Consider the following 17,089-nt stretch of genomic DNA (forward strand, 5'->3'; position numbering starts at 1 on the left):
TCTGAACAGTTGATGTTGAGATGTGTCTGTTACTTGAACTCTGTGAAGCATTTATTTGGGCTGCCATTTCTGAGGCTGGTAACTAATAAACTTATACTCTGCAGCAGAGGTAACTCTGGGTTTTTCTTTCCTGTGGCGGTCCTCATGAGTGCCAGTTTCATCATAGCGCTTGATGGTTTTTGCGACTGCACAATTTTCCCCATTGACTGACCTTCATGTCTCCAAGTAATGATGGACTGTCATTTCTCTTTGCTTATTTGAGCTGTTCTTGCCATAATATGGACTTGGTCTTTTACCAAATAGGGCTATCTTCTGTATAACTCCCCTACCTTGTCACAACACAGGTGATTGGCTCAAACGCATTTAGGAAAGAAATTCCACAAATTAACAAGGCACACCTGTTAATTGAAACACATTCCAGGTAAATACAGTGGGGGAAAAAAGTATTTGATCCCCTGCTGATTTTGTACGTTGGCCCACTGACAAAGAAAGGATCAGTCTATAATTTTAATGGTAGGTTTATTTGAACAGTGAGAGACAGAATAACAACAAAAATATCCAGAAAAACGCATGTCAGAAATGTTATAAATTGATTTGCATTTTAATGAGGGAAATAAGTATTTGACCCCCTCTCAATCAGAAAGATTTCTGGCTCCCAGGTGTCTTTTTATACAGGTAACGAGCTGAGATTAGGAGCACACTCTTAAAGGGAGTGCTCCTAACCGCAGCTTGTTACCTGTAAAAAAAAAAGACACCTGTCCACAGAAGCAATCAATCAGATTCCAAACTCTCCACCATGGCCAAGACCAAAGAGCTCTCCAAGGATGTCAGGGACAAGATTGTAGACCTACACAAGGCTGGAATGGGCTACAAGACCATCGCCAAGCAGCTTGGTGAGAAGGTGACAACAGTTGGTGCGATTATTCGCAAATGGAAGAAACACAAAAGAACTGTCAATATCCCTCGGCCTGGGGCTCCATGCAAGATCTCACCTCGTGGAATTGCAACGATCATGAGAATGGTGAGGAATCAGCCCAGAACTACACGGGAGGATCTTGTCAATGATCTCAAGGCAGCTGGGACCATAGTCACCAAGAAAACAATTGGTAACACACTATACCGCGAAGGACTGAAATCCTGCAGCGCCCGCAAGGTCCCCCTGCTCAAGAATACATATACATGCCCGTCTGAAGTTTGCCAATGAACATCTGAATGACTCAGAGGACAACTGGTGAAAGGGTTGTGGTCAGATGAGACCAAAATGGAGCTCTTTGACATCAACTCAACTCGCCGTGTTTGGAGGAGGAGGAATGCTGCATATGACCCCAAGAACACCATCTCCACCGTCAAACATGGAGGTGGAAACATTATGCTTTGGGGGTGTTTTTCTGTTAAAGGGACAGGACAACTTCACCGCATCAAAGGGACAATGGACGGGGCCATGTACCGTCAAATCTTGGATGAGAACCTCCTTCCCTCAGCCATGGCATTGAAAATGGGTCGTGGATGGGTATTCCAGCATGACAATGATCCAAAACACACGGCCAAGGCAACAAAGGAGTGGCTCAAGAAAAAGCACATTAAGGTTCTGGAGTGGACTAGCCAGTCTCCAGACCTCAATCCCATAGAAAATCTGTGGAGGGAGCTGAAGGTTTGAGTTTCCAAACGTCAGCCTCGAAACCTTAATGACATGGAGAAGATCTGCAAAGAGGAGTGGGACAAAATCCCTCCTGATATGTGTGCAAACCTGGTGGCCAACTACAAGAAACGTCTGACCTCTGATTGCCAACAAGGGTTTTGCCACCAAGTACTAAGTCATGTTTTGCAGAGGGGTCAAATACTTATTTCCCTCATTAAAATGCAAATCATTTTATACAATTTTTGACATGCGTTTTTCTGGATTTTTTTGTTGTTATTCTGTCTCTCACTGTTCAAATAAACCTACTATTAAAATTATAGACTGATCATTTCTTTGTAAGTGGGCAAACGTACAAAATCAGCAGGGGATCAAATACTTTTTTCCCCCATTGTACCTCATGAAGCTGGTTGAGAGAATGCCAAGAGTGTGCAAAGCTGTCATCAAGGCAACGGGTGGCTACTTAAGAAGGGTGGCTGCTGAAGAATCTCAAATATAAAATATATTTTGATTTGTTTAACACTTTTTTGGTTCCTACATGATTCCATGTGTTATTTCAGAGTTTTGATGTCTTCACTACTATTCTAGAAGATAGTAAAAAAAAGATAGAAAAACCTTTGAATGAGTAGGTGTGTCCAAACTTTTGACTGGTAGTGTATATGGTATACCTCTATTTTTTACTCTTTGAGTACCTACAATCAACTTGTCATGTTTCCAGGGCAAGGGCTAGTCTAGCCCAGAAATATACCATGATATTTACTTCAAAATGACTGACTTTACCCAAATGACCCTGTTAATTTCAGTTCAAACCCACAGAGATGTGGTTAACCTAAACCACATGGGGGAAAGTCATGAGTGGACCATAAATACTGGAGTCAGTTGGGGGCCTTTTAGTAGAGTCACAGGGAGGGGAGTCTGGGGGGCACTACTTTTCTAGAGAATGGTCAAGTATACCACACAGGATGGGAAAATAACCAAACAAAGGCCTAGGACAGAAACATCCCACGGGCTCTGGTATTCATACACTAAGCACATCTCTTATGGACATAACTTGCCAAGACAACGTCTGTCATACAAAGGCAGACTCTAGCTTAACTTAATCTACACTAAGCACATTTTTCCATCTCCAGTTTAATGCTTCCGACGAGAACATTTTAGGAATTTACCTTAAATAAACTGTGCACATAATTCACCAAAACCTACTGTATCACAACATATACCTTAACTTGAGTCAAAACCTTGAAGAAGTACCTTAAAACACACCTTTCAGTATACACTAGGAGTGTGATGATCTAGGCTATGCTCCATAGGTAGGTGTTGGATAAGGAGAGTGCTGGGGATGCCCTGAGAAATCCTTTGCTCCTTTGTTTGAGTAAGGGGCAATAAATTCCAAGTTGAGTTGGGCCGTGAGGACTTGGCTCTTTGTGCCTTTAATGTGCCAGTAGGCGACAGCCCAGTTGTCTCTGCAACCAGCAGGGGGATATGCTTAACATTAATGCAGAAAACGGACTGGGGTAGGTGGGAGGGCCACGGGGGTGGGGGGTGGGGGGGGTCATGATCAAATGTATATCATTAACATTCATTTGTGCCGACTTAACAAGCAAATCCTCTTTTTGAAAGCCTCCATACTAAAATTCAACAAATAACAACAACAGTGATCATGAGGATCGTGTGTAGTTTTAAGCTTTGTCGTCTGCTTTTCCACAGGAAAGTAAACAGATTAAGTTAATTAAGCAATGCTATACATTTTTTTTGCTTGAAAATAATACAATTTTGCATTGAGGAAATAAACGTACTGTACGAGTACTGTAAAATGTCAAATGCTACATCATAAACTACCTAAATGAGGATTGTTCTGCACTTACATTTCTGTTGTACAAACAATCCAGACAATAGTGCCAGACAGACATGTATTGATAGGAAAACATAAAGCCTCCCAGACAGAAAAGGCAACAGTCTTCTTTTCTTATCTGTTTCAGCACTGAGCTCGTGTGCCTGTGTGAGAATTCCACTTTAATATGATGTTGAGACTTCAGCCCTCAGGAGGTTTTCAGAAGCAGGTGTACAGCACCTAAAAGCACTTGATATCCAGGTTGCTACAAACATGATGACGAGGTAAACCACCCGTGGGGAGAAACCAATTCCACCTGGAAGACAGACAGGACGATGACGATGATGGTGGTGGTGGGGCAGTTCACTGCGAGTCAGTCACACAGCAGCTCCACGCTCCACGCTGTAGCAACATGTTGACTATACACACTCAACCATTAACTGCAGACATATCTACAGAAACTGCAGACATATCTACAGAAAGTCATTAATGAGGAGCAGACAGGCCTACATATGGCATGTCATTCAATTGGAAAGAGCATTTGCTATCTGAGGTACTGAACTTGTAGGTCATATTTGGTAGTTCATCGTCTATAAAGCAATCTGATGACAGTCAATTGTTATACATTCTTTTCCACACTACAAAAAAAATATGGTCTCATCCAATTTAGCTATTAGCAGTTTAATTCAACTAGTCATCTGCAAAGAATATTGTTGTTCGCCACTGAATGCCAACTTTTGGCTGCCTGTATATTGGAGTTGTGATTCGAAGTTAAAGTATGAGGCAGGACAGGCTGAATGTCTATTTTAAATCACCAGACACTGGCTGTGGAACAGTTTTTTCTCCAGCATGTCTGTGAAACCTGTCAATAGCTAGATTTCCATCTAATTTGTGACAGATTTACATGCAAATATTCTAAAATCTGCATAAAGAAAATATGATAGACGGGCTGTGCTGTACGTGTTTGCGCATTCCACCGAGCGCCATTAGCAAATTGGGAGCCACAGATCAATATGCAGGATGTTTGCCACTTCCTCTGTCCTCTTAGACCTTAGTTACTTTTCACAATGAGGGATGGAAAACATTTTCCTACCAGTGGTGTGTTTCCACAAAACGGACTTATTTCAGATAGAAATCCGTGCGTGATGTTGTGCACACAAAATGTGCTTTTCCGCTTAAGTTTTCATGAACCGAATAACAATCTAATGTTCAATGTGTTTCTATCGCATTTTCAACTCTACCGATAGTTTTGTTATAAAAACTGTTGAGTTAAATAGTAAATGTGCCTAGTCTGGTCTTGGCACATGCACTCTAGCCAACAGCTTGCAGATACAGTGCGGGTCTACATTATGAGATCATTATGGATAAGAGCGAGAATATTTGCACTTGTCAAACGCCAGTCAAGCATCGATCATCATGTCTCCAGAATAAGACCCTCATTATTTATTGGAAAGGAGCATGAAGCTCATACTGTGCACTTTCACCACCCTGTGAAGTTCATCGTAACTTATTTAATCTGTAGCCAAATAAATTGCACGGTTTCCCGAGTCGTAGTGGGAGGAGCACACACCATGTCATCATGTGACTCCAAATTTACGTCGATATGATGGTTATTATATCAATATTTGCACATGTTTCAAGCAGACCACCATAGTCCCTGTGCCCAAGAACAAGAAGGTAACCTGCCTAAATGACTACAGACCCGTAGCACTCACTTCCATAGCCATGAAGTGCTTTGAAAGGCTGGTAATGGCTCACATTAACACCATTATCCCAGAAACCCTAGACCCACTTCAATTTGCATACCGCCCGAACAGATCCACAGATGATGCAATCTCTACTGCACTCCACACTGCCCTTTCCCACCTGGACAAAAGGAACACCTACGTGAGAATGCTATTCATTGACTATAGCTCAGTGTTCAACACCATAGTGCCCTCAAAGCTCATCACTAAGCTAAGGACCCTGGGACTAAACACCTCCCTTTGCAGCTGGATCCTGGACTTCGTGAAGGGTAGGTAACAACACATCCGCCATGCTGATCCTCAACACTGGAGCCCCTCAGGGGTGCGTGCTCAGTCCCCTCCTGTACTTCCTGTTCACCCACTCCCTGTTCACCCGAGCATGCCCCCATTCTCATCGATGGGGCTGTAGTGGAGCAGGTCGAGAGCTTCAAGTTCCTTGGTGTCCACATCACCAACAAACTATCATGGTCCAAATGCACCAAGACAGTCGTGAAGAGGGCACGACAAAGCCTATTACCCCTCAGGAAACTAAAAAGATTTGGCATGGTTCCTCAGATCCTCAAAGGTTCTACAGCTGCAACATCGAGAGCATTCTGACTGGTTGCATCACTGCCTGGTACGGCAACTGCTCGGCCTCCAACCGCAAGGCACTACAGAGGATAGTGCGCATGTCCCAGTACATCATTGGGGCTAAGCTGCCTGCCATCCAGGACCTCTACACCAGGTGGTGTCAGAGGAAGGCCCTAAAAATTGTCAAAGACCCCAGCCACCCCAGTCATAGACTGTTCTCTCTGCTACCACATGGCAAACGACACCGGAGCGCCAAGTCTAGGACCAAAAGGCTTCTCAACAGCTTTTACCCCCAAGCCATAAGACTCCTGAACAGGTAATCAAATGGCTACCTAGTCAGTTTAACTATACATTCATGTACATATTACCTCAATTAGCCCAACTAACCGGTGCCCCCGCACATTTCGCTACCCAGACTATCTGCATTGTTTACCACCCCCCACCCGCCAACCCATCTTTTACGCTGCTGCTACTCTCTGTTTAACTCTCTGGTTAATGCATAGTCACCTTAACCTCTATGGGCTAGGTGGGACGCTTGCGTCCCACCTACGTAACAGCCACTGCCAGCCTGTGGCGCGATTTTCAAAACCTTAAAAATCCTATTACTTCAATTTCTCAAACATATGACTATTTTACAGCCATTTAAAGACAAGACTCTCGTTAATCTAACCACACTGTCCGATTTCAAAAAGGCTTTACAACGAAAGCAAAACATTAGATTATGTCAGCAGAGTACCAAGCCAGAAATAATCAGACACCCATTTTTCAAGCTAGCATATAATGTCACAAAAACCCAGAAGACAGCTAAATGCAGCACTAACCTTTGATGATCTTCATCAGATGACAACCCTAGGACATTATGTTATACAATACATGAATGTTTTGTTCAATCAAGTTCATATTTATATCAAAAACCAGATTTTTACATTAGCATGTGACGTTCAGAACTAGCATACCCCCCGCAAACTTCCGGGGAATTCGCTAACAATTTACTAAATTACTCACGATAAACGTTCACAAAAAGCATAACAATTATTTTAAGAATTATAGATACAGAACTCCTCTATGCACTCGATATGTCCGATTTTAAAATAGCTTTTTGGTGAAAGCACATTTTGCAATATTCTAAGTACATAGCCCAGGCATCACGGGCTAGCTATTTAGACACCCGGCAAGTTTAGCACTCACCAATATCAGATTTACTATTTTAAAAGTTTGATTACCTTTTGTTGTCTTCGTCAGAATGCACTCCCAGGACTGCTACTTCAATAACAAATGTTCGTTTGGTCCAAAATAATCCATCGTTATATCCGAATAGCGGCGTTTTGTTCGTGCGTCCCAGACACTATCTGAAATGGTAAATCAGGGTCGTGCGCATGGCGCAATTCGTGACAAAAAAAATCTAAATATTCCATTACCGTACTTCGAAGCATGTCAACCGCTGTTTAAAATCCATTTTTATGCAATTTTTCTCGTAAAAAAGCGATAATATTCCGACCGGGAATGTCCATTTAGCTAAACAGAGGAAAGTAAACAAAGCTTTCGGTCGACGCGGGCACGAGCCTGAGTCTCACAGTACTGTAACCAGCCACTACCCAAACGCGCTACTTTTTTTCAGCCAGAGCCTGCAAAGCCACCATTCAGCTTTTTACCGCCTTCTGAGACCCTATGGCAGCCGTAGGAAGTGTCACGGGACAGCTAAGATCCTCACTCTTCAATAAACAGAGACAAGAAGAACGACACCTTGTCAGACAGGCCACTTCCTGCATGAAACCTTCTCAGTTTTTTGCCTGCCAAATGAGTTCTGTTATACTCACAGACACCATTCAAACAGTTTTAGAAACTTTAGGGTGTTTTCTATCCATATGTAATAAGTATATGCATATTCTAGTTACTGGGTAGGAGTGGTAACCAGATTAAATCGGGTACATTTTTTATCCGGCGGTGTCAATACTGCCCCCTAGCCCTAACAGGTTAAAACATGAAAAATGGTTCAGTACTAGAATTTGTGTTACTTTCGATACTTCTGTCAAATGTTTCTCACTGATCAAGCCTGTCGATCAGCGCAGCTGACCCCTTATTTTAGCGCACCATGCCTGCTCCACGTAACATTGTGCAGGCTAGCAATAATTAAATCCCCACGCATGACGCACAGAAATTAACACACTTCAATAATGCGACACGGCATGTAGAAATGTTGAAGAACACTTTACAATGGAAGAAGATACCGGTAGCGCCCAGCTTTATAGGCTAACTTTCCTTGCTAGAGTACCCAGGTACTCCGTGATAATTTGCAAACCATAATGCTAAATATCCTGATTTCAAAGCTGATTGCCATCAAAAGCTTAATTCATTCACATATAGAGAGAAATCGTAATGTCGTCTTTCTGTAGGCACTAACTCCGCCATGGTTCGTTGGACAAAGCCTAAAATGAATGGAGTTTTTGTAGGGTTTTTGGATAAACGCAGAAAATAAGGACTGAGGTAAACACAAGCTTAGGATATCTTATATGTTTAATTGAGATAATCTTCATCAGCTAACGTCACTTTTGGTGAATTTTGAAGCATTTATGAAAAAATATAAAAGCGTCATAATTCATAAAGGTCATGTTCACTGATTGATATTATCTGTGTCAACCTCAGACCTATTTTCGGCATTTATCTCAAAACCCTATTCTTTTCCCATTCATTTTCGAATTAAAGGTAACTAATTTCCGAGTTTTATGACTACAAGCTGGCGAGCACTATTCAGTCTCTCTCACACGTCTCTCCCAAAGATTATCTATTGCCTCAGCAAACTAACTGCCTCGTGAATGATGTCATTACTGGTTAAAAAGACAGCGCACATTTTTATAGAAGAAGCTACTTCAAATCAAACGTTGTTGACATGTACAATCAAATAAGTCCCAAATGGAATCTGTAGCCCAAATGACATCAGCCAAAACAAGCTCAATAACTCAATGCATGCACACACTCCTATTGAATATGCATTCACCTGTATTGTGGATAGGCTTAGGCTATATCTTTACCCAGTTTATTAATAGAGATTTACTTTAATTATTACCATTATGTAGTTAGACTGATTAAAGTAAAGTCAAATTGATTGTATAATTCATTAACGCATGCTGTCTCAGATGTTTTTAAAAAATGCAACTGTAATGATATTGAACTCAAAAGATGCCCAACAGTTGAACAGAGCAGTAGCTGAGTTTATCTGTCTGGATCAACTGTCATTCTGTGACTTTGGCTAATAAATATGCCTTCTTTTTGGCAGTGGTATCGTTTTGGTATCAAGAATTGTGATCTTAAACCTGGTATCGAAGTCAAAATTCTGGTATTGTGACAACACTAATGGAGAATAGTTTTTCTGTCAAATTAAGGACATGGGAGCTGCACTTCCCAGAACAGTGTTGAATGTATGATGACGTATGATCATCTTAATTGAGTCAATACAGTGATACTTCAATCTCCTTAAACCCTCCAACCAGAACAAAAAAGCCAAAATGCCAAAAATCTAATCCGTCAGACATTTTTTTTCATTCCCAGTCTCCCTTAGGAAAAGTCCAGTCAGCTTTCAAAAGAAGCTTAAGGGCAGGCATCAGAATAGACCACCAAAAACACCATTACAGCTTTAATCTCCAAAATGCTGTGATGACAAAGACTGGGGATAACTGGGGTCTGAGACATTCGCCAGGGCACTGAACACGAACAATTGCAGAGCATCTCTCCCTGTCCCAAATACCCAGCAGACAGAAGCATGATGCATGCTGAGAGCAGAAACACACCAACACTGTCCTCCCATGCAGAGCTTCAAGTGCAACTCCACAAGGCTTTTGTTGCCTTTCGTGTTACAATAGGCCCATGACCCGTGTTGCTGTGGGCATGCAGAGGGATGTAATGCTCCTTTAAGTCAAGTTCAGAATACATCTGTCTGAGCGGGCATCTCTCGGGGCCAAATAAACAATAAGAGCACAGGTCCTTGAAAACACTGTAGACATTTAATACTGTACGGTAAAAGGGTCATTGAATGGATTATTCAAGGCAGTGGGCCTATGTTGAACATGTCTGTTGGGTTTATAACAAGAACAAACTTGCTTATTCATTCGTAATCCTGAGAAAAACTGGCAGATGGGTAACATGCTGACAAAACCCTTACAGGTGCATTTCTGAATAAATAAATAAAGGGTAGAAATAATACGGAAGCTGCTGATTTTGAGGAAAACCAAATTAAAAATCCATACCGTTGCAAAATCACTTGACACATTCTGTCAGGTATTGATTCACCATGCATAATCTAAAACTTCAGAAAACTAAGGGAACAATAAGTGGCTGCATGCTGCAAATAGATTTTGTTGAGGCTACGCATAAAAAACATACAATTCTCTCACAGGTGCTGAGATAAGCAACTTCTCTCACTGTCACCTAACCTGTAATAAAATGAAGATATAAGACTGCAAGTGCTGCACTGAGTGGTCAGCAACTTCCATTCTTAGAAGAGTCTTATTGGTATTGAATAGCAGGGGGGGGAGGGGGGTCTTTCGCTCTGTATTGCCTCACACACTAGGCAAGACCATTGTCTACCATGGCTTATGTTTTAATGAGGGGACATAGTAGTTTATGGCACCAAGTTGCCTTTTTTTAAAAGAAGTGGTTAAACCAGACCAGGATGTAGACATTGGACAAAGCATGCAGTAACTAACCATACTCTAGGGGAAAATTGTGTGCATAAAAAACCTGAAGCTGAGATGTAGTGAAGGATATCCCATTAGGCCTTGGAGGAACTGAGAAAAGAACTCACTCTCCTGTGCCAAATTCACAAACATATCAAAGTAAAAACATACAAATGTACTGGAAATGCAAGTGCTATGATGAATTGTTTGTCAGAACAACCAATAAGAGTAAGGTTAGGCTAATTTTTTCTAGTGCTGACTCACCATATGAAAGCATCAATAGTGTTCTTCTCATTAGGGGTCCATTTTGAATACACCTCACCCAGTAACAGCTGTTCATCTCCTGCAGTGTCTACTTTTTGGTTAATGGCCATCTCTCCCGAGAGTCATTCACACTTGATTCTCAGATAGGCGGGCAACTAAATGAGTTTGCTTCTCTGTAATTACTTAGGCAACCACAGTGATTTTACAAAGCAAACACTAAAGGGTAACTGCAGATGAATGTCGTTTAAAAAGAATCAATTTATTCCATGCATGTAATGAAGGAAATCGTGTTGCTTATCTGCAACAACAGTTGTTATTTCATGTTATCGCCCACGGACGTCACGACCAAATTCATATGCGGTATTCGGCTAACCTCACATGATCCCGCAAAATTTTTTGAAAATGGTTTGTTTTATATACAAGAAAGAATCGGGTTAACCTTTATATGCTGTGGTTTATTGTCCCAGATCATGTGAGAGCGTCACTAGCCATTCCCGAAGAGAGAGCCATTAACAGGGAGATGCAGTGACACATCTGCACAGAGACCATATTGAGCATTCAAGGTGGCAGAGTCCAACAGCCAGGAGTCATCAGGTCACAATTAATCAGGACAGGGGCTCCTGTCGGATGATAGCTCAGCTCAGTAACTCACCCTTCACCGGTTGTCCCATTTGCGCTGCGGCCAGATGTAAGCAACAGAAAATAAATCATAAGTGGATTAGCACACCGATTTGTATATTTTCATCGCAGAGCAGCACTGCTTTATGAAATTGACATTGTACATTTATGTAAAGTGATCTTCCAGTTAATTTCCATAATACCGCCAGCATAATCACATCATTTACGAATCAATCTCGAAAATGTGTAATTTGCCTTTTGTCATTGTGTGTTTTTGATTACTCTAATGTAATTAATCTATGGTTAAGACTTTCTGATTAATTAATCTGCAATTATATAGACAGCTGTATTTTCTATTTCCAACCCCCAACCAGTGGTGAATTAATCTGATGATGCAGGTTACAGAACGTGTGTGTGCGCTTTGAAGAGCAAAGACTTATGGAGGCCCTTAGTTAATCAGCAATAAAAAAAAAGAGACTAAGGCCAAAAGGTTATAGAGGCAGAGGCTAAAGTAACAATTATGGGCTACATATCTGACTACATACAGTGAGGTCTGAAATTATTGACACCCTTGATGAAGGTGAGCAATAATGACTATAAAATAAACAATTCAAAAACTGAACTAGATTGTATGCAAAAATAATGTAAATGTATATTATTTTATACTAATACAATTGCTCAGAGAAAGATTTTATAACAATAATATTCTTTTTTTTTTCAACAACAAAAAAAGGTATAGGTCAAAATGATTGACTCCCCTAAAGATTCTTGTAAATACTGTAGTTTGGTATTTGGTAAAAAAAAAGTTTAGTATTTGGTCCCATATTTCTAGCACACAATGACTACATCAAGCTTGTGACTCTACAAACTTGATGGATGCATTTGCAGTTCTACATTACTGTAAATGCTACTATGATTACAGATAATCCTAAATGAATTGTGAATAATGATGAGTGAGAAAGTTACAAATGGTCAAAGATCATAACCCCAAGACATGTAAACCTCCCCTGTTATTGGTAATGGTGAGAGGTTAGCATGTCTTGGGGGTATGATATTTGACCCTCTGTAATTTCTCACTCATCATTATTCACAATTCATTCAGGATTATCCGTAATCATGGTAGCATCCACAGTCATGTAGAAGTGTTTAGAAACATATTCTATTCTTATTAACAATAAAAGTGACTCCAAAAGGACATTATTTACCATTCATTTTCTGTTGGGCACAAAATAATCTGAAACACAACCAAAATTAACTGCAAATGCATCCAACAAGTTTGTAGAGTCTAGGGCGGTCCCCGACTAAAAACATCTTGGCTGACCAAGAGTCGTCTGTTCTTTGAACCAATCAAAAATGTTTAACTTGTATTTTTCAATATATAGACACACCCTTTGTGTTTTAATTAAATAAATTATATGTTGGCTACTGAGCTTGTCTGATGCTTTAAGCACATTGTGACTAAATAATTAAGACACACAAATGACTCAAGAGGGAGCCAGAGATCAAGATAACTTTACCATAAGAAAAAAACCTGTTCCTGAACCTCCTCCTCCCGCCGCTGCTATGCCTTCGCAGATTCTGCCATTACGCTACCGAAGTTGTCAGTAATAGGCTACACCAGGGGCCGGCAACTTTTTCTATTTGGACTGCCAAATGGAAAAAGACCAGGTAGCGTAGTCCTACTTATATGCGTAATCGGGTGTGCGTCCTTACTCAACATTGACAGGAGTGCTCCAAACAAAACACAATGAACAAATTGACAACTCGCAAATGGAATGAAATAAACCAAAACTTGTTTCTCACAAGTGTAGCATAGGTTGTGCGTTCTGCAAACAATGTTTCCACTCCTACAATCACAACAGTAAGACTGTAATAATAATATATTAACAGAAATTACTGTAACCAAACAAACATTGTAGATTAGAAATTATGGGAATTAACCGTAAATGTACTACTGGTGATATTGGTGTGCCATCCCCACGGCCTCCCAATGGATTAGTCCACTGAGACAGGCGTCAATCAAGACACGTGCCATACATTTGCAACTGCTCGACTAAAAAAAAATATAGCAACCAAACAATCGTATGGCTCAGTTGGTAGAGCATGGTGTTTGCAACGCCAGGGTTGTGGGTTCGTTTCCCACGGGGGACCAGTTCGGCGAAAAAAAATGTATGAAATGTATGCATTCACTACTGTAAGTCACTCTGGATAAGAGCGTCTGCTAAACGACTAAAATGTAAATGGGATCAGCCCTAGCAGAGAGACAAGCTTGTTGAGGTAGTCATTACCTGCTAGGAGTATGGGACCAAATACTAAACTTTTGACAACTTTATTTATAAGAATCTTTAGGGGTGTAAATAATTCTGACCCCTACCTTTTTGTGAAAATAATGTATTACTTGTTAAACAAAATCTCTTTCTCTGAGCAATTTTATTAGTATGAAATTATATAATTTCCCTATTTTTTTGGACCATACAACATAGCTCAGTATTTGAATGATTTATTTTATCCAGTCATTACTGCTCATCTTTATCAAGGGTGTTAATCATTTCAGACCCCACTATATCTGAACACAGCAGATTCTCAATAAGAATTCCAAAAATTGGAAAATTGTTTCAAAAGAGATCATATGGATTGCAATACAAATATAAAAGATACAAATATAAAAAATATCTATTTAAATGGCAAACAGCATTTATCAGGTTTGTTTAGAATTAACATTTTGAATGGTTTATAGAAAACAGGACTCCCCCCTCCTGCTGTTTGGCAAGTCCCCTGGGACACAGTATGAGATGTATTGGATTTCATTTACACAACAGAAAAAGCTAATCATATGTTTTACTTTTCCAAATAGTCTAGTAGAGCCTAAACATTAGGTTACAAAAATATACAAGCCGTATGACTGACTTAGCCATTAAAACTGCTGGTTTTTATTTATTTATTTTATCTTCAGAGCACTTATGAAGAACTAAAATGTTGTCAATTTAGATGAAAGTGTTGCAACTGAAAGGTGAAACACATTGGACCCTCAAGAGTTGAGACATACTAAAAAAGTATATATTTTTTTACCCTGAGAGTAACTTTGTGACGCTTTATTGTATGGTTCCACGATCTGCTTGTTTACTTAAAGGTCACTGCAAAAATTCAAAAGGGCAAAAGCTTTCATCTGTAATCACAATGTTGCATTGTATTCATTCATGTTTCTAAACAAACTGACTTTTACCTTTGGTTCCGTGTAATAAGGAAGAATTAGCCTATCATACATTATATACCGGTAGTTGAGTCATTGTAGCCTATTCGTATAAGGACCAGTCTTTCTCATGTCCAAAAAGTTGTTATTTAGGCCTACTGTACAACCATATCATGCCATATTTAAGGGAACAGTAGAGACAGCAGGCTCCTACTTTCAGTCTCGCCATTAGCCAGCCTATTCTTGGCGTAAAGTTCCTAAATGGCAAGTTGGTGTTTATTCGATGACTTCAGGTTTGCACAACATCTTCATTAGGCTACAGTATGCAAGATAATGCGAAATTACAACAAGCTATTTACTGCCATGTTTGCCTGATATGATCAAATTGTCCATTTCAATGGTGTGATCATGCAGAAATCATGGATCTGATAACTTTTTTTCAAATTGGCGACGTCAGGACATACTCAAATACTTTCGTTCTAGGTGGCAACATTTTGGGACGTAACCGTATATTCTGAATGGTAACTTGCTCGCTATACCTACAGTAAAGCCACGGCAGAAATCGGACCCGATTTTGGAGCACTGATTCGGAACAATCTCACAAACATTAGGCTATCAGACTTGGCAAAGACATAGGCTAATTCTGCTTTTGTATCAATTCTTTCCGGATCAACGAAATGCAACACTCCACACCTTCATTTAAATTACTCCAACTAAAAACATTCACCACCAACTTTCCTCTACGCTCGGCTCGTACAGTCTCTCTCACAGAAAGGTTTAAAGATCCTTACCTGTCGTGAATTGAGCCCCGACGCTTAGAATTGAAGAGTAGAGTAGTATGAAGCGAAGTCTAAATGTATCCATGTTTGTTTATAGAGTTGTTAAAGTTTTAAAGCAGTTTGAGACGCTTATTATTCCTGTGGATTCACGGGCTCCATTCTCACCCCTTCACTCTTGCGGATACTTTGTTTCTCCGTGAGTGGAGTGAAAGTCCATGACGTCAGCATTGTCACCTATTCAAACGGCTCCTCTTAGAGAGATGTGGCTGCTCGGCAGGCTCTGAGACCGACAGCAGGCTCCCCCTAATGTTGGCAAAGTGCTACAACTGCTTCGTTTTCATGCGTCTTTTTCTATCCAAACGAACAGAAAGTGTATCCAGTTGAATTTGTGTTGCATTAAATTGTTGATTAACTTGAATCGGATGGATATGTATAGACGACATCCATGAAATGCATTAATTAAACAATTGCATAGCCTCTGAGACCCATTCACAATGACAGTGCCACTTATCACTATCATTCATAGAAAGTGGTACACTGGTGCCACTATACTCACTCGGTTTACCGGAGGGAGGGATTATAGATGTCTCATGAAAAGGAAAGGTAATTCTTCACAGTTGCAAAGTGAGCTGTTTGGTGATTGGACAGGGTAGGCTACTTGTAATAACTCAGTAGAAGCCTTCTGCAGACACTATGGGGACTTGAATTGAACTGGAAATATGAGTTGTAGATTAATTAAGTATCAAATCTTGAAATCCCTGGTTACTGTAGCATACCAATCAATCAACAGCAGCAATTTGCTGTACTTTCCCATTAATTCATAGGAAGCACTGATCTCCATGTATTGGTCCCTTTTGGCAGACTTGAGTATGACTGCTGGCAATTTGCTGCCTCCATGCCATCTTGGGTGTCAAGTCAGTCTGATCAATGGCACGATAGAGAGATGTAAGAAGAGAGGAAATGTAACATGATTGTATTTGTTGTGGGCTTGTAATTACACACCATAGTACGCGAGTCTGTAAGTCTGTCAGACTTAAGGCTTATCATACTTGACCCTCAGCTCTTCTCCAATGAGACGCACTGACTCTTCGGTGAGGGACTGCGAAGCAGGCCTGGCTGCCATGTAAACAGCTGAAATCAAAGGCTGCTTTTACATCTCTCTGCAAAGGGAGGGTGGGCTGAAGAGCCTTTGGAAGGTGCCAAATTCAGGAGTCAAAAATGTTTGGACAGCATATAGTCAGCTCTGCTCTTGCAACACTTACCAAATAACTCTGATTTGCTCTCTCTGAAACACATTTGACATTTTTGTCATTTAGAAAATGCTCTTATTCAGAGCAACTAGGGTTAATTGCCTTGCTCAAGGGCTCATCGACAGATTTCTGACTCAGTCGTCTCAGGGATTCAAACCAGCAACCTTTCGGTTACTGGCCCAACGCTTTTAACCGCTAGGTTACCTGCCTACACACAGAGGAAACATCACTGGAAGGTGATACAAGACTGACGAATCAAGACAAGGTTTGAAATGGAGAGAGCGGGGGAAAGAAAGAAAAAAGTCAAGTAGACAACAAAGTGAATGTGTTAAAGGTGCTCACGGCCAACAGGCCAGGCCTCGGTATACGTGAAATAAAAGGGAAAGAAACATAAACACACTCTTCAAACATCCCTTTTGATAACCAGGACTAGATATATCCCGTTCCAGAGGGCTGTAGCTTGGCCTGGCTCATTAAAACAGCTATTTAACTTGCTAGGAAAATACATAGTGGTCATGAATCTAATTAATTCACAG

General features: G+C 40.6%; 1 protein-coding gene across 18 annotated transcripts in view; it reads right to left on the reverse strand.

Annotated features, from left to right (window-relative positions):
- ptprk (protein tyrosine phosphatase receptor type K) overlaps nucleotides 1–15,555 on the reverse strand; it is a 156,410-nt gene extending 140,855 nt beyond the window's left edge. For 10 of the 18 annotated variants that reach the window (XM_014205061.2, XM_045720787.1, XM_014205060.2 and 7 more), the window contains exons 1-2: nucleotides 15,316–15,527; nucleotides 11,369–11,392 (exon numbers count right to left, since the gene is read on the reverse strand). In XM_014205061.2, coding sequence (XP_014060536.2) covers nucleotides 11,369–11,392; nucleotides 15,316–15,388 — 97 coding nt within the window. In that variant the 5' untranslated portion in view covers nucleotides 15,389–15,527. Of the gene's footprint in view, nucleotides 1–11,368; nucleotides 11,393–15,315 lie in introns of all 18 variants that reach the window. The other 8 variants (XM_014205063.2, XM_014205062.2, XM_045720791.1 and 5 more) reach the window with 4 other exon arrangements.
- Between the last annotated feature and the right edge of the window lie 1,534 nt (nucleotides 15,556–17,089).

The sequence above is a fragment of the Salmo salar genome, chromosome ssa06, assembly GCF_905237065.1.
Source record: "Salmo salar chromosome ssa06, Ssal_v3.1, whole genome shotgun sequence".
NCBI lineage: Eukaryota > Metazoa > Chordata > Actinopteri > Salmoniformes > Salmonidae > Salmo > Salmo salar.